Here is a 27,132-nt window from a genome sequence, read left to right as displayed (position 1 = left end):
TTGTACCTTTAATCTTTTGAGTCACCAACTGAGAACGCAGGAATTCTTACTATAAAGTTGCTTGTAATCAGAAGACTGTCCATCCATTCCATCTCAGATGATGTTTAGTCTGGCCAGTGCATAGCTTTTCCTCAGGTGGGCATGCAATCTGCATAGATCAAGGTAATTAATGCTGGATATCCCAATAGACAAAATCTCAGTAGCTCAGGGAGACAAAAATTAATTTGTAGACACTCAGAGTCTGATACAAGTTGACAAAATCTTCCATCTGGTGGCACTGGTATCCAAGCTTCCTCCATTCTGTCACATATTTGCTATTTTAACATGTGACCATATATCCCCTAGGTTATGTCAGGGAAAGAAAAAAGAGATGGAGGAGGCACACATGATTTTATCTGCCTCATTCTGGAAGTGACTCATTTCTCTTCTCGTAGTTCATTGCTGAGAACTAGCCACATGTTCCCACTTAAATGCAAAGGTACTTGGGAAATGTAGAGAAACATCTTATGGAATGTGTAAACATTCTCTCTGGCCATAACCAAAATTGCTCAAACCAAACAAAGAACATATGATCCATGATTGGGATAGCAGTCTGTCTCCCATTCCCCTACTGAATGTAAGCAAGGACTTAGATACCCTGGGTGCTGCTAGCAGACGTCTAATCACTGGACCAAGAGGGAAGGCAGCCTAAAGGTAACTTAATTTATCAATAAATGCAAAGTAGTGGTGACATTCCTGAGCCAATGATTCTACCCACTTAATCTGTTGGGCCTGGGATAGGAAGACTTCTCAGTTTAAACTTGTGTGTGGTGTTTGAGTTTTGAACAAGCGCATGTATTACTTTTATTAAATTTAAATTATTAAAATAAAAAACTGCTTAAAAAACAGGGAATGATAGCTCTGTCTGAAAGAAATAGATTAGTTTACAATCATAAAGGCAATGAATATTAAATTTGAGTGTGTATGGTACTATTATAGATATATATTGAAATATATTATTTGAAATTGCCTGATACATAAAAGGAGGCATACTTTCCCTGTAAATTTCATAAAGCAGTCCTAGAGCTGGGAGGCAGTGTCAACCCAGTAGAAAGAAGTATCTAAAGATTCTAGTGTTTAAACATTGAGCTGGTTGCCTTATGAGGTGGTCAGTGTTCCAATGCTAAAGTGAGAAAGGAATAGATAAACAAGATTATACTGTATAGCACAGGGAAAATCTTACGGTAGCTCACAGAGAAAAAAAATGTGACAGTGAATATATATATATGTTCATGTATAACTGAAAAATTGTGCTGAACACTGGAATTTGACACAACATTGTAAAATGATTATAAATCAATAAAAAATGTTTAAAAAAAAAAGTGAGAAAGGGAAAGCTGAGTGGTCATGAGTTGACTTGTCACAGGCATTCTGTTGTGGAATTAGAGTTAGTAAGGTGAGATGCCCTCAAAACGTTCTAGTGTTCTGTGAGTCCTTGCGTATGTTCCCAGAATTTGTAGTTCTCAGCCAATTAGACGCTTTCATTTGTTAGACTGTTGGAAATTTAACACATACATGCCCTTTTTTCCTCCTGTACTCCCTTCACTAGGGCTTCCTCTTCATGAGGAATGGGATGATTAGGTAAAGCTGGAGGCAGTATGCCATGATCTTAATAATAAAGCTAGGTCCCTGGGGGGCATGGGAGAGGGTGCTAATATTTGAATTGGTGAATAAAGTCTTTTTAGCTGGAAAAAGCAAATTTTTTTAAAATAAAGGAATTAGAGAATATTATTATAGGCTTGCTAAATTTCTACTCCATTTCACTGTATGAAAAAATGTATAAATCACTTAAAATTATACAATAGAACTCCGCCAAATGGTTCATTCTAGGAAAAATGTTTTTAGAGAGTAGCAGCGGAAAAGATATCCTGGAAGAAAAAAAAAGAGTTGTTCAAGAAGAATGTTGATATAAAATTGTCTTTTATCAATTTAATTTTGGTCTTAATATTCAGAAACTCCTTTAATATTTAAGAAATTCGTTTTAGTTAAAATGTAAATGATCTCATGTAGAAATTTTTATTTCTGTGGTTTACACTGTAGATAAATCGTGTAAGCTTTCAAGTACTTCCATGCATCATTAGTTTTAAGTACATTTGGCTTTTCTGAAGGTATATATTTTAGAATCTTTTGTTTTAGCAATGTGGCTCTTCTTACTATGCTAGATCTTAAACTGAAATGAGTTTCTGTAACTTTTTAAAAAACATTCTTCTGTTTCTGACTTTACATTCTGCTAAACTTGCTGAGAACCAATGGCAAGTATAGCTTTTCCAAGAGTATTTTTCAAATTTGACTGATAGCAACCTCTCTTCTGTTTAAATCCTATTTGGCTCTATTAAGACTGTCAGCAATGATGAACAGAAGGTTTAAAATTAGTGACTTTAAGAGCTTGTGCCCCTTTTCCAAAATAACCAAGGAATTCTAAGCACAGGAATGTTTCTGTGCTTTCAGGTTTTTTATACGTTGGTATAGCAGCAGTCACTTCAAAGGCAGCTACCCCAGAATTTACTGATTTCATCTAGAATTATTGTAGATGGATAAAGTGTGCAATTATCATGAAGAATGTGGGGTGTTTCTAAAAGCAAATTAATATTCAGTATATTCCTTCTACTGACAGTCTTATTTTGGCAGTACATTACCAAGCACCTGCTTTCTATTTTTTTAAACTGGTCTTTTGAGGTGTAATTTACATATCTTAAAACATACTCATTGAAAATGTACAATATGATTTTTAGTAAATTTACTGATTGTGCAGACAGCACCACTGTGTAGTTTTAGAACACTTCATCACTTCAGTAAGTTCCCTTGTGCCCATTTACAGTTAGTTCACATTCCCACCACCACCCCCAACTTCAGACAACCACTAATTTACTTGATATTTCTGTATATTTGCCTTTTTTGGACATTTGATATAAATGGAATCATAAAATATATGTTCTTTTGTGACTGGCTTCTTTACTAGCATAATATTTTTGAAGTTCATCCCTGTTGTAGGTCTCAGTTTTCTTCCTTTTTATTATAACAGAATAATTTTCTCTCATGTCACATGTTGTTTGCCCATTCACTAGTTGATAGACATTTGGATTGTTTTCAGTTTTGGCTGTTGAAAATAATGCTGCTCTGAACATGCATATTCAGGTCTTTGTGTCTACATGTATTTTCATTTCTGTTAAGTTGGTACCTAGGAGTGGAATTGCTGCATCACCGAGTAAATTTATGTTTAACATTTTTAGAAACTGCCAGTGTTGTCCAGAATGGTTGCACCATTTGACACTTCTGTTATCAGTGTATGAGAGTTCCAGGTTCTCCATATGCTCACCAGCATATGGTGCTATCGGACTCTCCTTATTGTAGCCAATCTAGTGACTTTGTAGCTCTGTCTCAGTTTCTTAATGACTAATGATGGTGGGCTTATCTTCATGTGCACATTACCTGTTGTATATCGTCTGGTTAAATGTCTGTTCATGTCTTTTGCCTATTCCTTTATCGGGCTGTTTGTTCTTGTTGAGTTGTAGGGGTTCTTTTTATATAAGTCCATTATCAGATAAATGATCCACTGGGTGTAGGGTTTTGTCCAGTCTTCTAAATCAATTCAGCCCAAACCAGTACTGCTGGATTTCACAGTTGGCCCCCTGTGTTAGCACTGCTGTGCCTCCCCAGTCTGAGGGCAGAGGGGTTGGGAGCAGTTCCAGGCAAGCATGCCAAAACTCCCACTGTTCTAAACTAAACTTCATCAGTTTTTCATGAATAAGTGTTCAGGTTTTTTTTTGTTTTTGTTTTTTTTGGTGGGTTTTTTTTTGTTTTTGTTTTTGTTTTTTTTTTGCCTTCTGTCAGTTTCCAGAGCTCTGAAATGGTTGTTTTGACAGTTTTGCCCAGTTTTGTATTGTTTTTTAAGGAGAAGATTTGCAGACCCTTTTACTCTATCATCACTGGAAGTCTGCAGTTGGTCCTGACTTTCTTTTTTATATAGAGAATATAACTTTTTATAAAAACTTTTTAATTTTTCTTGGTATAATAGTTAATACATTTCTGTTATATAAAATTTAGGATATACAAGTAATTAAAAAGAAGAAAATAAGAATCGTCTATGATTCCACAACCCTAAAACAAATCTGTACTATATTTGCTTAGGGTCCTATAGTTTTTTCTATGAGTATGTATAGTTATAAAAACAGTTTATACCTGACCTTAGTTTTGCAGCATTCTTTTTTTTCCCCAATTAACAATATATTATAACTATCTTGGTTCCAATTTGCATAAGATAGGCGTCTTCTTCACTGTTCCTTGCCCTTCTGTGCTCAGAGGATGGCCGGGACAGAAGCCCCAGTTTTTCTTGGGTGTTGCCAAATTGCCCTCCAGAAATGTGAACGACTTTATATCCTACCTCTTTTCTTCTTATCAATATTTACTTTTCTTTAAAAAAAAAAAAAAACACTCCAAAAGTAGAAAGGATGACAAATACTATCATTATTGTTTTTGCCTATCTTTGATTACTAGGAACTTCACCAACTCCCGCAAAAATCTACTGTTGTTTGAAGTAACTATTTCTTCTTTACGTATCTTCAAATCTATCTCCAGGTAATGGCCATTCACTTTGATTTTGTCCTCTGAACCAAAGGGCAGCTTTTCTAAAACCTGGAAGTGTTTTAACCGAAGCCTTCCCTTTTGAGTGTAATTGTTTCAGTTTCTTCATTCCTTCTTCACATAACATGGATATACTTTAAATTTTTTACTTTTATTTTTATTTCTTAATTTTTTGAAATAAAAAATTTTAATTTCTTTTTAAAATTTCCTTTTCAAATGTCTTTGCCAGTCTTTTCATCAAAGTCTCTCCAGTCATTTATTAATTGGTTAAAGTTTGTGCTCTGGTGGTTTTCTCAAGGAAGGAAGGGTCACGGGCACAGTATTCTTTTAGCCTTTGTATATTCAAACGGTAGCTTTTATAGTTGATGGACAACTTGATTGGTTATTACATTTTGGCTCGTGTTTTCTTTCCTTGACTACCTTGTTGGACTGTTCTGGGTATGATGTGCCATTTCAATTCATAGATTCAGGGCTTCTATTTAAACAAAGTTTTTGTGAATTACATCTTTAAATATTCTAATTTACTAAATATTCTACTTCATTAACTATTCTACTCCAAGATATTATTTGGTTTTCTTCTTTGGGGACTTCAGTAACCCATATTTTGGAGTTTATTTAACTGCTTTTTGTAGCTATCAGATCCTTGAGATTTTTTTAAATGTTTCACTATGTTTACTTTCCTCATTTATGTCTTCCATGTCCCTTACTGGGCTGTCAGTGGTTTCTCTTCTCCTTTGTGCTCATCAGAATTTAGTCTTTACTTCTGAAATGTTTGTGTCTTCTCCTTTCCTTCCTTTGCTAATTTCTGCCGATCTCCATTTCACATTCTCTTTTTGACTGATTATCTCTTCCCTAAATTTTTGTATTTCTGTTTTGTGGTATCCTTTCATCATTGTGATCAATTGATTAACTTTAAAAAAATTGTGGTAAAATGTATGTGACATAAAATTTACCATTTTAACTATTTTTAGGTTTATAATTCAGTGACTTTAGTACATTCACAGTATTGTGTGACTGTTACCATTTTCCATTTCTAAAACCTTTTCATCATCTCCAACTCTATACCCGCTAAACAGTAACTCCCTGTCCTCCCTCCCCACCCCAGCCCCTGGAACCATTCTCCTACTTTATGTTTATGAATTTGCCTATTCTAGGTCCCTTGTACAAGTAGAATCATACAGTTTTGGGTTTTTTGTGTGTCTGGCTTATTTCACTTTGCATAACATTTTCAGAGTTCATCTATGTTATATCATGTTATGAGAATTTCATTCCTTTATAAGACTGAACAATATTCCATTGTGTATATACACCACATTTTGTTTTCATCTGTTGATGGGCATTTGGGTTATTTTCTACTTTTGGCTGTTGTGAATAGTGCTGCTGTGAACGTTGGTATACAGGTATCTGAGTTTCTGATTTTAGGGCACATACTCAGACGTGTAATTGATGGATCATGTGGTAATCCTATATTTAACTTTTTGAGGAACCACCTGTTTGCCTTGGTGCTGTATCATTTTACATCATCACCAGCAATGCATAAGGGTTTCAGTTTTTCCACATCCCATCCAGCACTCACTTTCTAGATTTTTTTTTTTGATAATAACTATCTTAATGAATGTGAAGTGTATCTAATTTTGGTTTTGATTTGCGAATCCCTAATGACTACTGAAATTGAGCATCTTTTTATTTGCTTATTAACTACTTGTGTGTCTTCTTTGGAGAAGTCTCTAAGTCATTTACCCATTTTTTGAAATGGGTTTGTTGTTGTAGTTACTGAGTTGTAGGTGTTCTTAAACATATTCTGGATATTAAACCTGTATCAGATAGATGATTTGCAAATACTTTTTCCTGTTCTGTGGTTGTCTTTTCACTCTTGTTAATGTTTTTGGATGCACAAAAGGTTTTCATTTTAATGAAATCCAGTTTATCTTTGTCATTGTTGCATGTGCTCTTGGTATCATTTCCTTGTTAACTTTTGTTGTTTTTGTTAGGTTACGGTTTTCATCTGTTTCTTGGCAACATTTTTCTGATGAGTTATTTCAAGAAAGTCACGATGATCTTTTATACTTTTTAAAAAATACTGTCTCTGTTTAGTTGCTGGCTGTGTTCCATTTTTCTTCCTCACATTTCAGTGAGATTGGTGTTTGTGATACCAGTATCAAGAGGTTCCTGTGGGGTATAGTGATGAGAGGCCAAGGTAGCTTTTCAAGTTTTACAGCCCTGGGACTGCCTCCTCTCTTGCTGCCAAAGGACTGTTTCCTTAAATGTGGCCCTTGTGTTCGGCCATCTCTCCTTCACCTCTCTGAAACTAACCTGGGTCAGGAGAGCTCTGCTGCCTTTTCTTCACAAAATTGCCCTCCAAGGTGATGCACTCACTATTGGGGGCATATTTTTCTTGTGCTTCCTGGTAGCCACCTGTTGGGATCCCTGTGGGTACTTTGTGTGTCATCTTTCGCCTCTTCCTCTAAGCAGGTGAGCCTTGTTGAGCTCCCTCTCACCATGTGCTCTGTCTTTAAAGTAATAAATATTTGTAGGTGCTTTTAAAGAGCTTGCATGTCTGGACTCCTGCTGGTCCTCTCCAGACTCCCCATAGTGCTGGTGTGATGTCTGCTCTATGTTTTCTGCCCTGTCTTTACCTTTTGCAGCAGTAATACACAACTGGAGTCTATAACTTTTCTGCGTTCTGTTGATTGACTTTTATTCATCTTAATCTGTGTGGTTTCAGAAAGAGAAGTGAGAAAATTCAGAAGATTCTTATTGGGTTTGTTCTTAATAGTTTCTTTAACATTCCAATAATACTAGGTAATAAGGATTCTTTAATCTTTTCTAGTCTAAGTGGTGGAAATTAGTTGACATGAGATACACAGTGATTCGAGGTATTTTAAGTGTTTGGATAGAGAAATGAGTTATTTTTTAAAAATTTTAATTAAACCTAACTTTTCTATTGATGTCTAAAGATTCTTAGATCTTAATTTTTCAGATCATAGACCTCTTGAGAATATGATTTCTAAAAATTTGATGTTTCATGTATTTTAAGGATTCCTGATCTGTGGATTCCAGGTTAAGAACTGTTGTTTAGCTCTACAATGCACATTGATAATCTGTGTAAGGGCAACGAATAAGATATCCAAAAAGTGCTTTGGGTTTTTTAAGTTAATGAGCTAGATTTGGAAAAACTGATTTATAGGAAACTTGTGATTTTCTTGACCTAACAGTATGTTCAATAAATAATTGCTGACTTTCTAACAGAGCATTATTTGAAACCGATTTTTTTTTCTCTTATATAAAAGAAGTCCATAGATGGGTATTCCAGGCTGATTCTGTGATGTTATCAGGTTGTGAGTCTCCCACCTTTTTTCCCCCCTGTTTTACTGTCCTTAGAGCTTAGCTTCTAGCTTCTGGACCGTTACGTAGTCACAGGCTGGCTCCCAGGCATTACAACTGTGATCTAAGCAGAAAACAGGAATATAGGAAAAAAAAATGAGTTGGCCTCTTTTTAAAGCAATATTTCTGGTGGTCCTGTTAACAACTTCTGCTTACATCTCATTGGCCAAACTTAGATACGTAGTCACCCGTATCTTCAAGGATATGATGCTACAGGGGAGGTGGGTATATTTCAACTCGGGACTTTGCTCCTGACCCTCCAACAAAATCAGAGTTCTGTTGTTAAGAGAGAAGAGGAAAATTACCCATTGCTAGGCAACTGCCAACTCTTCCACAGTGTCCTTGGAAAGAATTTGTTACCGCAAATAAATTCTTAATCATTTTTCAGCATAAAGTGTCTTCTGATTCTGTGATAGATGCTTTTACATACTTTCTACGTTATTTTAAAATCTCATACCTTCTACATTATTTTAAATAATGTTTAAACTCTCATAACACTTTAAAGTAGGTGGTACTATTGCATTTTAAATGACAAGGACCCAGTGTTGGTATAGATGAAAACTTCTCTAAGGTCAGCAGGTTGAATGTGAGGGTCCCTGACTGCAGTATTGTCCTCCTGGTGATGCATAAGCTTGACTTAGCTGTGTGGCTGGACAAAGAACATATGTTGTCCAGGGTTGCGTTTGCCCCTTTCCTAAGCTTCACACTTGACCAAAGAGAATGACATTCCTTGTGAAAATGTCCAAGTCAGTAGGAAAACCAGGGTTCAAGCCCAGGTACCCTGTTTTCCAATGGAGTGCTTTCCCAGTGCTGCAGCCCTATCCAGGCTAACGGAGTTGTCCACATCTCTGTAAGAATAACCCTACAACTGTTATTGTTAATTTTCTAATTGTAGTTTGAAGAGAACATATTCCTTTCCCTCCTAATTGTGAAAAATGATGTTGCTCTTTGTTAGCAAGGAATCTCTTTGGGAGGTCTCTATTTCTTCATCATTTAAAAAAGTGTTTTTTATTAAAGTATAGCTGATTGACAATATTGTGTTAATTTTAGGTGTACAGCATAGTGATTTAGGTTTTTACAGATTATATTCCATTATAGATTGTTACAAGATATTGAATATAATTCCTGTGCTATACAGTAAACCCCTGTTCCTCATCTATGTTATGTATAGTAGTTCGTATCTGTTAACCTCATACTCCTAATTTGTTCCTCCCTCCCTCTTTGGTAACCATAAATTTGTTTTCTATGTCTGTGAGTCTGTTTTATATATAGAGTCATTGTATTATTTTTTAGATACCATGTATAAGTGATACATTTGTCTTTCTCTGTCTGACTTACTTTACTAAGCATAATATTCTCTAGGTCCAAATATGTTGCTACAGATGGCAATATTTCATTCTTTTTTGTGACTGAGTAATCCAGTCATTGTGTGCGTATGTTTATCACACCTTCTTTAGCCAGTTATCTTTGGATGGGCACTTGGATTGTTTCCGTATCTTGGCTATTACAGTGCTGCTGTGAACATTGGGGTACATGTATCTTTTTTAATTAGAGTTTTTATTTTTTCTGGCTATATGCCCAGGAGTGGAATTGCTGGATAACATGGTAGCTCTCTTCTTAGTTTTTTAAGGAATCTCATGCTGTTTTCCATAGTGGCTGTACCAATTTACATTCCCCTCAACAGTGTACAAGGATTCCTTTTCTCCACACCCTCTCCAGCATTTATTAGTAGACTTTTTGATGATGGACATTCTGACAGATGTGAAGTTTTTGTTTGCGTTTTTCTGGTAATTAGAGATGCTGAGCATCTTTTCTTGTGCCTTTTGTCCACCTGGGTATCTTTTTTGGAGAAATGTCTATTTAGGTCGTCAGTTCATTTTTTGATTGAATTGTTTTTTTTTTTCCATTGTATGATTTTTTTTTTATTGAAGCGTAGTCAGTTTACAATGTTGTGTCAGTTTCTGGTGTACAACATAATGCTTCAGTCATACATGAACATGCATATATTCATTTCATATTCTTTTTCAGATACTAATATATATATAACAGATAAACAACAAGTTCATACTGGATTGTTTGCTTGATGTTGAGATGTATGAACTGTGTATATATTTTAGAAATTAGGCCCTTGTTAGTCACATTGTTTGCAAATATTTTCTCCCAGTCTATAGGGTTTTTTTGTTTGTTTATGGTTTCCTTTGCTGTGCAAAAGCTTATAAGTTTGATTAGGTCCCATTTGTTTATTTTTGCTTTTATTTCTTTTGCCTTGGGAGACTGATCTAAGGAAATATTGCTGAGAAAATATTGCTTCGATTTATGTGAATGTTTTGCCTATGTTCTCTTCTAGGAGTTTCATGGTGTCATGTCTTGTATTTAAGTCTTTAAGACATTTTGAGTTTATTTTTGTGTATGCTGTGAAGGGAGTATTCTAACTTCATTGATTTATATGTGGCCATCTAATTTTCCCAATACAACTTGCTGAAGAGACTGTCTTCTTGATGTTTTATTCTTAGTGTAAGGAAACACACTAAATTTATGTATATTAATCCTGTATCCTGCTACCTTGCTGGATTATTAGTTCTAGCAGTTTCTATGTGGAGACTTTAGGGTTCTTAATATAGAATATCATGTCATCTGCAAATAGTGACAGTTTTACCCCTTCCTTTTAAATTTGGATTCCTTTTACTTTTCTTGTCTGATTGCCTTGGCTAAGACTTCCAATACTGTGTTGAAAAGAAGTGGTGAAAGTAGGCATCCTTGTCTTGTGCCTGAATTTAGCAGTAAGGCTTTTAGTTTTTCATCACTGAGTATTATGTTTGGCTGTGGGTTTGCTGTAAATGGCCTTTATCATCTTGAGGTGTTCCCTCTACACCTACTTTGGTGACTTTTTATCCTGAATAAGTGTTGAATTTTGTCAAATGCTTTTTCTCTGTTGGTTGAGATGATCATGTGGTTTCTGTCTTTCCTTTTTTAAAATGTGATATATCACTTTAATTTGCCTATGTTGAACCATCCTTGTGACCCTGGAATGAATCCAACTTGACCATGGTGTATCATCCTTTTTGTATTGTTCAGTTCAGTTTGCTGGTATTTTGTTGAGAATATTTGCATCTGTATTCATCAAAGATACTGGCCTATAATTTTACTTTTTTATATTTTGTTATCAAGGTGATGGTGGCTTCACTGAATGATTTTGGGAATGTTCCTTTCTCTTCAATCTTTTTGGAAGAGTTTGAGAAGGATAGGTACAAATTCTTTGTATGTTTGGTAGGAATCCCCAGTGAAGCCATCCAGTCCTGGACTTTTGTTTCCAGGGATATTTTTTTTTTTTCCAATTAGCAATTCTGTTTCACTTTCAGTGATTGGTCTGTTTAAACTATCTGTTTCTTCTTGACTCATTCTTGTCAGGCTGTATGTTTCTAGAAACTTGTCCATTTCTTCTAGGTTGTCCAATTTGTCGGTGTATAACTGTTCATGGTATTCTCTTAGGATTTGTGTGTGTGTGTGTGTTGGTTGTTATGTCTTCTCTTTCACTTCTTATTTATTTGGGTCCTCTTTTCTTCTTGGTGAGCCCAGCTAAAGGCTTGTTGATTTTGTTTATCTTTTGGGAAAGCCTGCTCTTGGTTTTATTGCTTTTTTTCTGTTTTTAAATCTCCAATTCTTCTCTAATCTTTATTTCCTTCTTTATGCTGACTCTGAGTTTTTTGTTCTTTTTCTAATTCTTTTAGGTGATAGGTTAAGTTGTTTATTTGAGATTTTTCTTGTTTGAGGAAAGCCTATATTGCTATGAACTTCCCTCTTAGAACTGCTTTTGCTGTGTCATAGATTTTGTAAAGTTCTGTTTTCATTGTTGTTTGTATCAAGGTATTTTCAGGATTCTTTTTTGACTTATTGGTTTTTTAGTAGCATGCTGTTTAGTCTCCATGTGTCTGTTCTCTTCCCATTTTTTTTTTTCCTGTTGTTTTCTAGTTTTACACTATTGTGGTCAGAAAAAATGTTTGAAATAATTTCTACTTAAATTTGTTGAGGTTTGTTTTGTGACCTAGTATGTAGTCTGTCCTAGAGAATGTTCCATGTGTGCTTGAAAAGAATATGTATTTTTTGGAGGTCGTGTCCTGTAGATACCAATGAAGTCCAATTGGCCTGTTGTGTCATTTAGGACCTTTGTTGTGTTACTGATGATCTGTCCATTGATGTCAATGAGGTGTTACGATCTCCTACTATTTATTGTATTATTGTAGTTTCTCACTTTATGTCTGTTAGTATTTGCTTTATATATTTAGATGCTCCTGTATTGGTTGAGTGTATGATAACATGTGTAATATCCTCATCTTGGATTGATCCCCTTATCATTATATATTGCCCTTCTTTGTCTTATGACCTTTGTCTTAGTCTCTTTTGTCTGATAAGAGTATTTCTTTCCCCACTTTCTTGTTTTTTTCCATTTGCATGAAATATCTTTTTCCATCTCCTTACTCCAGTCTATGTCTTTTATGCTGAACTGAGTCTCTCGTAGGCAGCATACTGCAGGTTCTTGTTTTTTTAATCCAGTCTGCCATTGTCTTTTGATCCATGCATTTAGTCCATTGACATTTAAAATAATTATTGATAGAAATGTACTTATTGCCATTTTAATCATTGTTTCCCAATTGTCTTTGTACTTTTTCTTCATTTCTTCTTTGTGCTTTTCCTTTTGTGGTTTGATTTACTTTTGTAGTGTTCTTGAGTTCCTTTCTTTTTGGGTTTTGTGAATCTGTGTTATGGTTTTGATTTGTGGTTACCATGGAGTTCAAGTATGTTGACCCATAACTATATCTACTTTCTTTAAACTGATAGTCATAAAAATTCAAATACATTCTAAAAGATCTACATTTTTATACTCCCCTCCTTCCACATTTTGTCATTTTAATGTCTTATTTTACATCTTCATGCTTACACTTTTTATTTACTGTGGTTATAATTGCTTTTACATTTTTTATTTTTAATCTGCATGCTGGCTTTTTAAGTGATTTCAATCCTTTTATATGTTTGCATTTCCTATTATGACTTTCCCTTTTGTATAGATTCTTGCTGCTTTTCTTTGTAAAGAAGATCTTCCAGTATTCTCTTAGGGTAAATTTAGTATTACTTAATTCTTTTAGTTTTTGCTCATGTGAGAAATTCTTTACCTCTCCTTCTATTCTAAATGATAATCTTGCTGGGTAAATTATTCTAGGTTGCAGGTTTTTTCCTTTCAGGAATTTGAATATATCATGGCCATTCCCTTCTGTCCTGCAAAGATTCTGCAGAGATACAAGCTGATAGCCTTATGGGGGTTCCCTTGTAAATGACTTTTTCTCTTGCTGCCTTTAAAATCCTCTCTTTATCTTTAACTTTTGCCACTTTAATTATGATACGCCTTGGTATAGGTCTGTTTGGGTTCATCTTGTTTGGGCCCTTTGTGCTTCCTGTACCTGGTTATCTGTTTCCTTCTTTAGGTTTGGAAAGTTTTCAGCCATAATTTCTTCAAATACATTTTTGATCTTCTTTTCCCTTCTCCTTCTGGAATCCCTATAAAGCATGACAATCTATGCATGTTATCTCATAGGTCTCATGTGTTGCTTTCTTTCCATTTTTTTCATTTGTCATTTTCTCTGCTGTTCTGAGTGGGTTATTTCCATTACTCCATCTTCCAGATCACTTTTTCATCTTGTGCATTAATTGGTTTCTCTTTATAGTTTCTAGTTCCTTATTACAGTGATCTGCATTTCTATAGATCATCTTTCTTAATTCCTTTAGCATTTTTATTACCTCCTTTTTGAAGTTGGGGCCTGGGAGACCAGAGAGATCTGTTTCATTGTTCTTTCAGGGGATTTCTCTCATTCTTTTAACTGGGAGTAATTCCTCTGCTTTTTCATTTTTCCTATATTTCTCTGGCTCTATGAATTTAGGAGAAACAATTACCTACTTTGGTCTTGAAGGGCTGGTTTTATGTGGGAGCATCCCTGTGCACTGTGTGAGTCCAATATTTTTGGTGTGAGGGCTGTTTTTGTTATGGATGCCTGCCACATATTCCCTCAGTGTGCTGGCTGTTGTTCTCTTGATAGGGTGTGTTTGGTGTAATGGTGACCAGAGCCTGTGCTGGATGTTGAATGGGGCCTTCTCTTTGCTATGTGGTTGTCACAGTCCTGTTGGGGGCAGCGTCTGCCCTCCAGTTGTTGTAGTAGGTGTCATCATGTGGTTCTAAGCAGCAACGTGAGGTGGGCAGGACTGGAAGACTTCTCTGGAAAAAGGGTTGCTGTGTGTTCTTCCTAGGAGCTGTTAGCAGGTCATGAGACCGTGATGCCACACACCACTTGGTGTGCGGGGCTCATGAAAATCACTGCTGCTGTAGCTGTTACCCGACCCGCCTCTGCTGTGGGAGCACCAATAAACTGCTCGGCCTCAGTTCCACCTCTGGCTCGTGTGTACTCCCAAAGTGCATGCCCTCAAAGCTCGTCAAAGCTACACCTGCTGTGGGAGCACCAACAATTGGCTTAGGTGTCAGCCTCTCCTCCATAAGTGCCCAGCCACAAACTCTGCTGCTGCAGAATCCACCTTTATAGTAATTCCATCTAATGTACAACACATATTCAAATTTCCTTAGTTGTCCCATGGAAAATTGGCTACTTTTTTCTTCTATTTTTCAGCCAGGAACCAGTCAATATTCATATATTACATTTGAAGCTTGTGTATTTTCTTTGAAATCTAGAATTAGTCTTTTCCTCATAACATTAATGTTTCAAAAATTCCAGGCTAGCTGTCTGTTAGAATGGCCCTGATTCCTAATTTGTCTGTTTCCTCACTGTCATTTAACTTGTTCTTTTAGCTCCTGAACTTCATGTAAACTGTTAGATTTAGAGGCTAGATGAGCATCAGCTTAAACATTTTTGGCAAGAATATTTTATAAATGATGTTTTCTGCATGTTGCATCACATCAGGAGCACATAATGTCAACTCATCATGATGAGTGATGATAAATTTAATCTTTTGAGTTAAGCCGAGTCCTCAGAGATATCAAGTGTAAAGGTAAATTTTTTTTTTCCCTTTGCAAATACTGTGTGATCTTTGAGACTCTGAAAATCCTGTTCTCCAACAACTTTTCACCTGCTTTAGCATCCACCGACAATCCTTGGCAAAATTATTTGTTAAATGATTAGTTGAAAATGCTCATTTTCTAATTCTGTTATTCCTTCTGTATTTAGCTGCAGCATGTTCTGTAAAGAGGACTTTTACTTTTTTAACCCATTTCCCTCACTCTTCCTAGGATCACTGTTGATTCAGGGATTTGTGTTTATACCGGATGTGGTAATCATTTACAGTTCTTACTCGTGGTGCTCCAGCTGACCTAAACTTGGCCGATAGGAACTGTGTCAGCTGGCCCACAGGTCTTTTTGACACACCCCATTAGTCCTTAAGCATTTCCTTGCCTTCTAGAGCAAGATGTCTCGGGCTTATCTTGTACTTTCCTTGCACCCCTTTTATTTGGTATGGATTATCTGTTCTGCTTCCACATCCTGCTTGGCTGTATTAGTCCTAGCCCCATTTGCAAAGAGTTTTCAAGTGCACAGGTCTGAATTTAACCAGCAGTGTAGCCTGATTGTCCTTCAAAGTGCCTTAACCTTGTGGTACTTAAATTCTTGGAGGATTGCCTTAAGGAAAAACAGGCAGTTGAATTCAGTAGTCTAAAATCGATTTTTGTATTAAGCTCTGTGCTGTATGTAGTATTGTCCCCCTCGGGGCTTCACAGAACCACTTACATTAAAGTTTCTGCAAATACTAAAGTCTTTCAGGGTTCTGAGCTCACATGTTAGAGCCAGAGCAGCGGGGTATTATATTCTGGCTCTCCAACTGTATGAGACAAGTTTCTTTTTCTTCGTACCTTAATTTTCTTGTCCAGATTGGAATAGTAAAAGTACCTACTGATAAATTTGTTTTGGAATTTTGAGGTTTTAATTTTAAAGCACTTACAGTAGAGTCTGGCACAAAATCAGCACTCAGTAAATGTTGGCTATTATAAAAACTCAAGACTTCTGAAATGCGTCCTACTGATAAAAGCCTTCTCTGTGCGGATTCTAATATCAAAAATAGTGATGTTGCTTCTGAGCATATCTTAAGGAGACCAAGAAACATATAAATAATCCTATTTTCCTCTACTATAAGAATAATTATTTTGTTTTATCTTTAGCAAGTGAGCTTTCCCAGTATATGCTTTTTTTAATTGAAATATAGTCAGTTACAATGTATGGATTTCTGGTGTACAGCGTAATGTCCCAGTCATGCATATATACGTATGTTTGTTTTCATATTCTTTTTCATTAAAGGTTATTACAAGATATTGAATATAGTTCACTGTGCTATACAAAAGGAATTTGTTTTTTATCTTTGTATATATAGTGGTTGATTCTCAACACTTTCTTTTTGGAGACAGCATTAAGCATGTGTCCTCTGGACTCAGATTGCCCGTGTCACTGCTGGCCACATCACATCTTTGACAGCACCTGGAACACATTACTTGGCTGCTCTGTGAAACAGAGTTCACAAACGTATCTTCCTTCCCAGTGTGTCTTTATTAGGATTTAATGAGTGAAGCCATCTAAAGTGACTGATATAGTCAGTGAACATTCCATAAAAGTTAGTTGTCATTATCATTCTGATTTTCTCTTATTTTCTAAAACCCTGGTTTCCTCTCTGCTCTTGATTATTGTTTCTTTTTTCTTTTTCCAGGGCACTTTTATCAGTTGGGGTGTGTGTGTGTGTGTGTGTGTGTGTGTGTTGCTACCAAACAGAAATGGATGATTCTGGCTAACTTAAGCCCAAAGAAACTTTACTGGAAAGCTATGGAGTAGCTCACCATGTGGAAGGAACAGCTGGAGGACCAGTGTCAGAGAGGGCAGCCAAAGGACCACACATAGCAGCTCTGGGGATGCAGCTGGCAAGAGTTAGTCTACTGGTTAGTTAATCTAACCATCCAGTGAGAGCACTGCGGCTGGAATAAATTAGCTCCAACCATGTTTCTGTCCTTGTGACAGTCCACTCAGGCTTCAGTGGTCTGCAGGAGGAAGGGTCTGATCGGCTAGGGTGCCCTAGCCCAGCCCTTCCTAAAGGCAGGGCAGCGGTTGGAGTGGTCGCCTCATCAGAGCTGTGCACACCGAGGGTGCGGTCATTCCCCCAAAGGCAGGCAGGATTTGTCACTAGGAAAAAGGAGAAATAGAGGCTAGGTGGCCCCCAATCAACAAATATCCACTACTGTCCTGGTGTGCACATTTTGTGAGCTAGTTAAGTATTTTTGATCATAAATAAAAGCATAGAAAAACAAGGTCACCATTAATTATGAAAATGAATATTGGTATAAAATTAGGCGACATGGGCTGAGCCCTTTCTCACTGAGTTCACCGCAACTTTTTGGGTCCTGGTTTCCTTTCCTCAAGTGATACTTTAAGCACTAAATGACCCCTACAGATTGTTCCCAAGGTTCCCTGTCTGCCTTTTAATGTGGGAACCTAAATTGCTTTTACAGATGCAGAGTCCAGTTTTCAAACTCAAGTGATGAATGGGAATATATGCAAAGTTAAGATTGACTCAGAATACCTCAATTAGTAACTTATTTTTCAGCTTATATTAGATCAAGAAAAGTTAAGTGTGTGTTTGAAGGGAAGCTGAAATTCTACAGACATTGACGTTTATAAAGAGAATGATCTAACATTGAATAAAGGTAGAAAGTAATTTCAGCTTAAATGGAATTTGTCATAAATGGCTTTTCATGTCCTTAGTTTTATTTTTTCATGAGTAAGGAACTATTGAATATTTCTTAGTACTTACCATAAAGGATATTTTATATTTGTTCTAAGCCCATCACTGAAGAATTGATTTGGATGTCTGAAAATAAAGCTGTCTGTTTCATTGTGGTTGTTTTAAAACAGTATTTACTTTTTAAAAAGTGTAAACCTAAATTAGATTACCAATTAAAAGCAATAATCAGATGTTCCTTTATTACTATGATTACATATAAACTTGCCTATGTAATATGGCTCTATGCTGAGTAAACAGGTAGTTTAATTTGCAATCAGTTCAAGATGTATGAGGTTAATGACATGTCTCAGACTTGAAAATACTGAACCATAATGCCAGGAGTGTTTATTTACACTGTTAACAGGAGACAGAGCATATTGACTGTACTCGAGTGAAGGGCAAAATTAGGAACAGGGCTAGCAGCAGAGAGATTGTTAATTTAGGTTTTAAACTGACATTTAGACAGAATTCTGAGAAAGTCTTGAAAATTTCTAGTAAAAACTCGAGAAATTCTGATACTAATGTGCAAAATGATTTTATCTTTATCTTTCAAAAGTCATACCTAAATATTTTAGATTTAGAGGTCTATGGAGAATAATTAGTCATCAGGTTAGTCCTCACAGACATTAAGTACAGGAGTGGTTGAGTATCTCTCAATTTTTTGAGAAGAAATCAGAATAATTTCCTAGAAGAAGGATGGTGATGAGGATAACAGTACTTACTGAGTATTCCAGACACTCGTCTCATTCTTGTTACGTGTACGAGCTCATTTCAGCCTCATATATTCATATGAGATAGGAACCTCTGGTATCCCCATTTCGTAGATGGGGGAACAGAGGCACACGGAGTGTAAGTGACTTGTCCAGGGTTACACAGCTAATAAGATCAGAATGGGATTTGAAACAGGGAGTCTGGTTCCACAGTCCATGCTCTAAACCACTGTGCTCTATTGTGTCTGTAAGAAGGTGAAATAAAAGATACAATTTGTATAATTTAACCTCATACTGTCAGCTGGCTTTAATGCCACACTTGAGACCATTTTCAGTTTCATTATTACAGGTTGCTTTTTGGCTGCTTACTCACCACAGACCTGGTTGACTGAAACTTCCCATATGTTCGTTCATTTGAAGGAGATGGATAGATTTTTAAACTCACACACAAAAATAGTAGTTGTTACAAGTTTGACTTGACTTCCTTGGTGACAGAGATGATAGTTCTAGCCCCTACTGCTCTGTAGTAGCTAACACTGTGCCTTATTAGTAGTATTAATGGGTTACTAAATCTATGTTTTAACTTTACATTGCTGAATCCTCACTAGGGAAATATGGCTTTCAAATATGACCTATTAAAATCTGCAAATATGTCTATAAAAGTTGGTCTGATTATGTAGATTATAAAATTCAAGGTCAAATTGAAATTATGGGGACCTTACTAAAAATCAAGATTATAGAATTATCTTTGTGTAATTGTCATGTGTCACATACAATATTTATCATAGTTTGTTACTATAATTATACACAAACTGCACTTTAATCTAAATTAAGGAGAGAAATACAGACTTAGGGTCAGATGAGACTGTCTTCTGACCAGTTCCATGACTTTTACCAGATTACTTCTTAACTCTTTGATCTTTGTTTCCTCAGCTATACAATGAAGGTAATGATCCTGCTTTTAGATTGTTTAACAGCTGCATGAGCCTGCACTTATAATATTGACACTTTTTAATTAGTGAACATTTCCCCCAGTCTGCTTCCTCTCTCCCCAAATAAAGTTGTTCACATTTTGCCATCTTTTTAGTATTTAAAGATATACACTTTTATATAGGACATACACTTTTTTAAAAAAGAAATCCCTATTTAGTTATATTGAACCATATTAAAATTTATCTTTTAAAATACTTCCTTGGGGAAAATTTTTCTATTAAACGGAAGAAACAGATTTGTATAGAGGTTTCACTGTGGTGATAACTTGAATTAGTTGAATGTAAATTGTATTTTTTTATTTATTATATGTTGAAGTTTTAAAAATTGTGATTACCTGAAACATTGCTATTTCACAGATAACATTTTGAACTACAATGAGAATTAAGTTGATTTTATGTGCCAAAATCTTATTGAGATATTCAGATATAATCAAGTCAGAAATAAATGTTCACCCTACATATATATATTTTTTCTAACCCTTCAAATTAAAGCTACCTTAAAATGGCATCTAGATAACTTTTTATGTTGGGTAACATCTTACTCTTTCAGGATCTGCATGGGGTTTCAATGTGCTTATAAATGTTTTATTTTCCTGTTAACCAGGTTGTGAGTCACACCCCCAGTTACTGTAGTAATATATCTAAGATACTGCAGTGTATTGCTCCCTCTCTTAGCTACGCTTAAGTGTGGTTAAGTGTGGCTTTAGGTTTCTCATTATTTTTCACTCCTTTTAACCAGTATATCAGCGTGTGCCATTCTCAGCACTGAGCAACCTGAGAGAGAGATGAGGGATTTTGATTTGAGTTGAAGTAAAAATAAGTCAAGACCACTGCTCTCTGTCTCCAAATGCTTATACTTTAATTCAGGTGATTCTGTTGTAACCATGCAACCTCCTGTGGTTAATATGACTGACTGCTCTTTCTGCTTACGCTGTTTTAAGCAAAGTAAAGCTGCAGTTCGGCTGAAGGAAGACATGAAAAAGATAGCAGCGGTGCCACAAAACGAGCAGAAGAGTTCCACCTACAAAAAGTTATTTGGCGTCAGTCTCCAAGACCTTCATCAGCAGGGCCTCACTGAGAATGGCATCCCAGCTATAGTGGGGAGCATAGTCGAGTACTTGACCAAGCACGGTGAGTCCGGTCGTATTTTAATTCCATTGTTTTTACAGAAGAAGGTTTTTGTGTGAATAACGTCATAACATGTTACTAGCATATACCCTAAAACACCTTAATTAGAACATCAAATTATGGTGTAATGTATTTTGCCCTTATAAAAAGACATTAAGAGCATTATGGCGGCTTACCATTATTTTGACAATATTAAATGAATTTGTCATGGAGCTATCACTTTAATTACTGAGGTTTCTAGTTTGGAATGATTCCTAGTTTTTTGGGGTTTTTTTTGTTTGTTTTTTTCTTCTGCCCATTTTTTTTAACATTTTTTTTTATTGAGTTATAGTCAGTTTACAATGTTGTGTTAATTTCTAGTGTAGAGCACAATTTTTCAGTTATACATGAATATACATATATTCATTGTCACATTCTTTTTTGCTGTGAGCTACCACAAGATCTTGTATATATTTCCCTGTGCTATACAGTATAATCTTGTTTATCTAATCTGCATATGCCTGTCAGTATCTACAAATTTTGAAATCCCAGCCTGTCCCTTCCCACCTCCAGCCCCCTTGGCAACTACAAGTTTGTATTCTATGTCTATGAGTCTGTTTCTATTTTGTATTTATGTTCTTTTTTTTTTTTTTAATTCCACATATGAACGATCTCATATAGTATTTTTCTTTCTCTTTCTGGCTTACTTCACTTAGAATGACATTCTCCAGGGACATCCATGTTGCTGCAAATGGCGTTATGTTGTCATTTTTATGGCTGAATAGTATTCCATTGTATAAATATACCACATCTTCTTTATCCAGCCATCTGTTGTTGGGCATTTAGGCTCTTTCTATGTCTTGACTATTGTAAATAGTGCTGCTATGAACATTGGGGTGCAGGTGTCTTTTTGAAGTAGGGTTTCTTCTGGATATATGCCCAGGAGCAGGATGACTGGGTCATATGGTAAATCTATTCCTAGTCTTTTGAGGACTCTCCATACTGTTTTCCACAGTGGCTGCACCAAACTGCATTCCCAGCAGCAGTGTAGGAGGGTTCCCTTTTCTCCACAGCCTCTCCAGCATTTGTCATTTGTGGACTTTTGAATGATGGCCATTCTGACTGGTGTGAGGTGATACCTCATTGTAGTTTTGATTTGCATTTCTCTGATAATTAGTGATATTGAACATTTTTTCATGTGCCTAATGATCTGGAATGATTCCTAATTTTAAGTGCTGAAATCCTCTGTTCTAATATTAATAGTGAGTTCTCTTGATTCATTAAATTCCAACTGATAATCAATAATTTTTAATGTATTAGAATACTTTTTGAGTATCTCTTTTAGCTTGAGATCAGTCATCAGCTTATTGAATACCTTGATGTACTCCAGGGTCAGTGAGGTACCACAAAAACTATGATTTATAACCTACTGTGGGCAGTGTGTGTGTGTGTGTGCGCGCGCACACGGAGGAAAGTCATTTACTTTTGGAATGATAAAATTAATTGTGTAAAACAATTGTAGTGTACCACAGTACATTGCATGATAAAAAGATAAATTATCTCTTAGTTACTGAGAACTATGTTTTACAGCTTTTTTATGATTTTATTTAAAATAGGACTTAAAAGCATCATTCTCAAATTATCCAGGTTTTTAACTAGGGTGGTATGATGGGAGAACTGCAAACTATATAATAAATATCAATAAATTTTAAGAGATTTGGGAAGGAAATATTCAGAGAGAAGAGCTTGGAATTTACATTTTCTATACTGAAACATTTCTCTACTAAAACAAGACTCATCGCAGAGTAGAATATAAAATTTGGGGGCATTCTTAAATGTAAAACTTGTGACTTGGAAGAAATTCTGTGCTTTGTGCAGTTGGCTTCCAGCCCCAAATCTTCCCACGATTCCACGTCTGTTCCCTGCACTGGGAGGAACGCGGTGTCGGTCGTGCCCCCAAGCATAGCACCTCTGTTCCCTGCAGGGGCGTGGCTGCTTGTGACAGGGACTGTATGGCAGACACTTCAGACCACAGAAGCCCGTCAGGTGTTTTCACTGAAAAACAGCTCTCGCTCAGGTTATTAGGTATGTAGATGGCAAAATGATGCTTTGTTGTGAAAACTGAAGAGCCAGGTTTGCATTCTTACCTCATCTTGTAGGTGCACTCTTGTTTTTGGAGGAAGACAGCAGCGGGAGGGTGAGGTTCCAGAGGACAGCTCTGGATTTGTTCAAATACTTGAAGAAACAGTCTAAACACGAAGGTGTTATATGTCTCATGGCAGGAGGATGGGCCCTTGGCCTACAGGATCCTGAGGCCAGATGTTACTGAGTTAGAGCTTTGACAGGACTCATTTACACACTCAGTATGGAGGAAAACTGGATCCTGTAGACTGAGATACACACAGATCTGTAGGTAATTCCTTTAATAGCTTAAATAGGGTTGTTAAGAATTATTCATTTGGATGCCAAAGTGTGACCACCTAAAATAACATTTTGGTTTTGACTTAATCAATATTCTGACCCTTCAGCCAACAATGATTGCATAGTAGCCTCTTGAGGTTACTCTTACATAAAATAATTTTCATTTTCATTTTTAATTTTAAAATTATTAAATAATATATTTATGTGGTTCAAAATTCAGAGGGGTGTTCAGTGAAAAGTCTCTCCCTTGAAACCCTGTCCCCTGACCATTCATCCCCTCCCGGGGATAATATTATTACACTAGTTTCTAGTATGTTCTTACAAAGATATTTGATGAGTATATAAGCATACACCGATATGTTCTTTTCCCCCTTTTAACATCTGAATTAGAGGATGCTTTTCTTCTACCCCTCCTTAGCACACCTTAGTTATGCTTTGATAGGATGTATTCAGGTAATGTAAAACTAAATGTTTTAGTGGAATAAATCAGCCATTCTTAACCAGGGATGTGAAACAGACACTAGTGGAATCCTTACAGAATACCGCACGTTGGTGGTGCCCCATATTCACTGAATCAGAATCTTGACAAGGCAGTCTAGGGTAGGGGACCGGCCCTATATTTTAAAAGACTATGTGGTTAATTACCCTGTGAACAACCAGCAGCCCCTTCCTGTATTTGAAACTATCATGGTAATAAACCAGAGGGCCTGTGTAAGTTGGGAGAGTGGTATGAAGTTTGAAAGCAAGATACTTCAGTTAGTTTTATATGTTTTTTAGTTCAAGTCCACAAATATTTATCGTGTGCCTGTGATACAGTATGCATACGACAAATGTGTATTGTGTACCTACAATGCAGGAGGCACTCTGCCAGGTATGGAATATAGGGATGATTGGTTATATAATTAACTGCAGGTAGGTATTGTGGTCACACTTGGCTATTTAATGTATATGTAGATAACAACTTGATGTGAGGGAAACCTTTTATTATAAAGGAATTGTAAGACAGAAAGGGTTTATAAAGGCCTATATTAATGCCTTTTAAATGGATTTCGGACTTTTTTCTTTGAAAACCAATATGTGTGTATATTTTTTCTATTCAAAGAATAATCTTCTAAGTTACTAGTTATTTTAAAACAGTCTGCTGACAGTGTTACTGGGTTCCTTCTAGCTTAGCATGAAGATCCTGTGGGATCTTTACATAGTGTAGGATTCTCCACTCACCACCAGATGGCAGAATATGCTTACACATTGTCACTCCTTTTTGGGCCAGTGTGCCAATAAGAAAAATTCTGACTTCTGGCATGTTTAGTTTCTATTGATATATTCACACACTTATACACGTATTCATCAAATTTTGAAATAAATATTTCAACTGTACAAAAACGTAGCTGTCAATGTAGATGTTATTTTTGTCATTGCTGAACCAGTATTAAGTTGCTGTTCATGACAATTAACCTGTATCTCCTGAAGAGAAATATAACAGAATCTCAGAAATGTATGAGAGTAACTCCATAAAGCCTTTTAAATATCTCACCCCTCTGAACATTTCTGTTATAATCATTCCCTAAAAATTTAGAGGTCATATACTCTGGTAAGCCTCATGTGGGTATTGTACTATTATAAGTTCATAATGAGCTTTTAAAAACTGTACGGATTCTTTTTCCCAGAGGGTAATAGAGCCATGTCCGGGGGTTAAGTTCTCCTGATTTAAAATTACTAAGCATCCTAAATGTTGCTTTGGCGAGAGATACTCCTAAGGGAAGAGAGTTGTGCAAATAAATGGGAACAGGAGCAGAAAAACATGGTTGAGAAGCACTGATTTCAGTGACTTATATTTATAGCTTCTCTTCCTCTAGTAAAGTCCAGGGGGATCAGGAGCCTTGAAGACCAAAGCCAGCTCTTGGAGCTGGGGAGTTATTTTTGAATAACTGGAAGTATATTTATTTGAGGGAAGGGTCAAAAAACCTTATTGGAAGAGGGAACCTCAGGTCAAAGCTAGAAAAACACAGTGAAACCAGATCCAGGGGCATTTGCTGGGCCAAAAGCAGACTTGGGAGCTGGGTAGATACAAGGCTATGATGTAAAATTCTAAATCTGCAGGATTTGGGCCTTGGCCAGGAATGGGATTCTCTTTTATTGGGCGCTCTCCGCTTGATGCCAGTATGTGTTTCTGAAGTTACAGATGAAGCTTTGTAGAGTAGAGGAGACACCTTGAAAGCTTTAAAAATGACTAAGCTGAAGCCTCCCAGTAGTAGGTGATACTCTGCAGTATTAAAGGGAATGGCTTATCGTGTTAGTTATCTGTTGCTGGATAACAGATGACCCCAAAACACAGTAGATTAAGACAGCTTACTATCTCACAGCTTCTGTGGGTCAAGAATCTGGGCACAGCTTAGTTACGTCTTCTGTTATAAGGTCTCTTTTTAAGGCTGCAGTCGTAGCAGCACTTGACTGGCTCATGCCCCTGGTTGTCTGCAGCATTCAGTTCCTTGTGGGCTGTTGACCTGAAGGTCTCAGTTATTCACTGGCTGTTGTCCAGATCCCACTCTCAGTTCCTTGCCACGTGGACCTTTTTATCAGGTAGCTGACAAAACAGCTGATTCATCAGAGTGAGCAAGCAAGAAGAGCGAGAGTGAGAAAGAGAACACAGAAGCGAGCAGAGTGGATGTCACAGTCTTTTATAACCTAATCCAAAAGTGAGATTAGAACCTAATCACATCATTTCACCATATTCTCTTGCTTGGAAGCAAGTCACTAGGTCCAGCTCACACTCAAAGGGGGAGGGGATTACACATGGGTGTGGATACAGAGGGATGTGGATCATTGGGGCCAGTTGAGAAGCTGCCTAGCACACATACTGACTGGTGTCTCCTCTGGTTACATGATGCCGTGGCCATACTGGTTGTTAAATATTTTTTAATATCATCTCTGGTTTCACAAAATGTTGTCAAAATTGGAGCTAAAATTCATGTCAATTTTTGTTACTCGTATTCTTCATAACCAACTAATATGTGTATGTAGAAGAACATGAACATCTTACCAGACTACAAACTCTGTGAGGATCCTAGTGTTTGAAGTTTTTTCTCATGGTTGATTTTTTTGTTTTAGGACCTAACATAATACTAGGTACTCACTAAATATTTGTTGAATTAAAGGGTTCATAAAATGTTTTATCAAATTACAAAGTAAAATGAATCAGCTCCCTTTTTTCTTTAGAAAGAGCAATACAATTAGGAGGAAAGAGAAAGGAGCAAAGGCTGATACGAACAGACACATCCCGTCTAAATAAGTCTAATAGGCTTCAATACTTCCGTCACCCTCAAGTTCACCATTAGGATCTCAACAGGGGAGGGGCGGGTCGAGTGCTTGGGTTACTATTCCCTTAGATTGTTTCTCACACTGTCAAGGTTCCTCCCCTCACGTGATGCTCTGTCTCCTCAAACCCAGCACAGTGGGCTGGAAATCATCTCTACCCTAAACCAGTCCCCCTTCCGCCTGCCCCGTGCCTCCTTTGCCTTGTCACTTACAGTGCTTTTTCTTGGGTTCCTAGTTTTCTAGGCATCAGAGTTACCTTTCAACCCTTCTTCCCTTATTTCCCTTTGGTACTAAGTTACCAACTCATCTTGATTCTCTCCTTTTCACTTCCCACCGTAACCTGTCTAATTGCCTTATAGTAGATTGCAGTCCCCCTAAGGCAAGCTCTCTGCCCTCTCCTTTCTTGACTTCTTAGCTAGCTAGGTCTTCCTTAAACCTCAATTATATTGTGTCTCCCCACCACCCCCACCCCACACACATACACTTAATGCTCCAGTGATAAATAATGATAAAGTTTTCACTCTTTGCCTTGACATGCATGGCCCTTTACTTACCATTTCTTCCAAAGATCACTCTTTGACCTTCAACACTCCATATTTTCATCTGCCTTCATATTTTTGTGCCGTCCAGTCTCTGCTTCTCAATTCATGTATTTGTTTCTCTTTGTAAGGGGTAGATCAAGGTTTTGTGAGTCCTGATGCTTAATCCTTTGGGGGCCCTCTTTGAGAAAAAGAACACAAAGTGAAGAATACAGAATTAGGGACAGAGCACTG

The 27,132-nt window shown here is 36.6% G+C and overlaps 1 protein-coding gene across 4 annotated transcripts in view; it reads left to right on the top strand.

Moving 5' to 3' along the window:
* The window catches only part of FAM13A (family with sequence similarity 13 member A), a 285,708-nt gene that overhangs the window by 23,834 nt on the left and 234,742 nt on the right, over window positions 1-27,132 (top strand). For all 4 annotated transcript variants that reach the window (XM_064486374.1, XM_031433856.2, XM_064486371.1 and 1 more), the window contains exon 2: window positions 20,458-20,647. In XM_064486374.1, coding sequence (XP_064342444.1) covers window positions 20,491-20,647 — 157 coding nt within the window. In that variant the 5' untranslated portion in view covers window positions 20,458-20,490. The remainder of the gene's footprint in view (window positions 1-20,457; window positions 20,648-27,132) is intronic.

The sequence above is a fragment of the Camelus dromedarius genome, chromosome 1, assembly GCF_036321535.1.
Source record: "Camelus dromedarius isolate mCamDro1 chromosome 1, mCamDro1.pat, whole genome shotgun sequence".
Classification (NCBI taxonomy): Eukaryota; Metazoa; Chordata; class Mammalia; order Artiodactyla; family Camelidae; genus Camelus; species Camelus dromedarius.
Note: the sequence above shows the minus strand (reverse complement) of the source record. Positions and strands in the feature narration are given on the sequence as shown.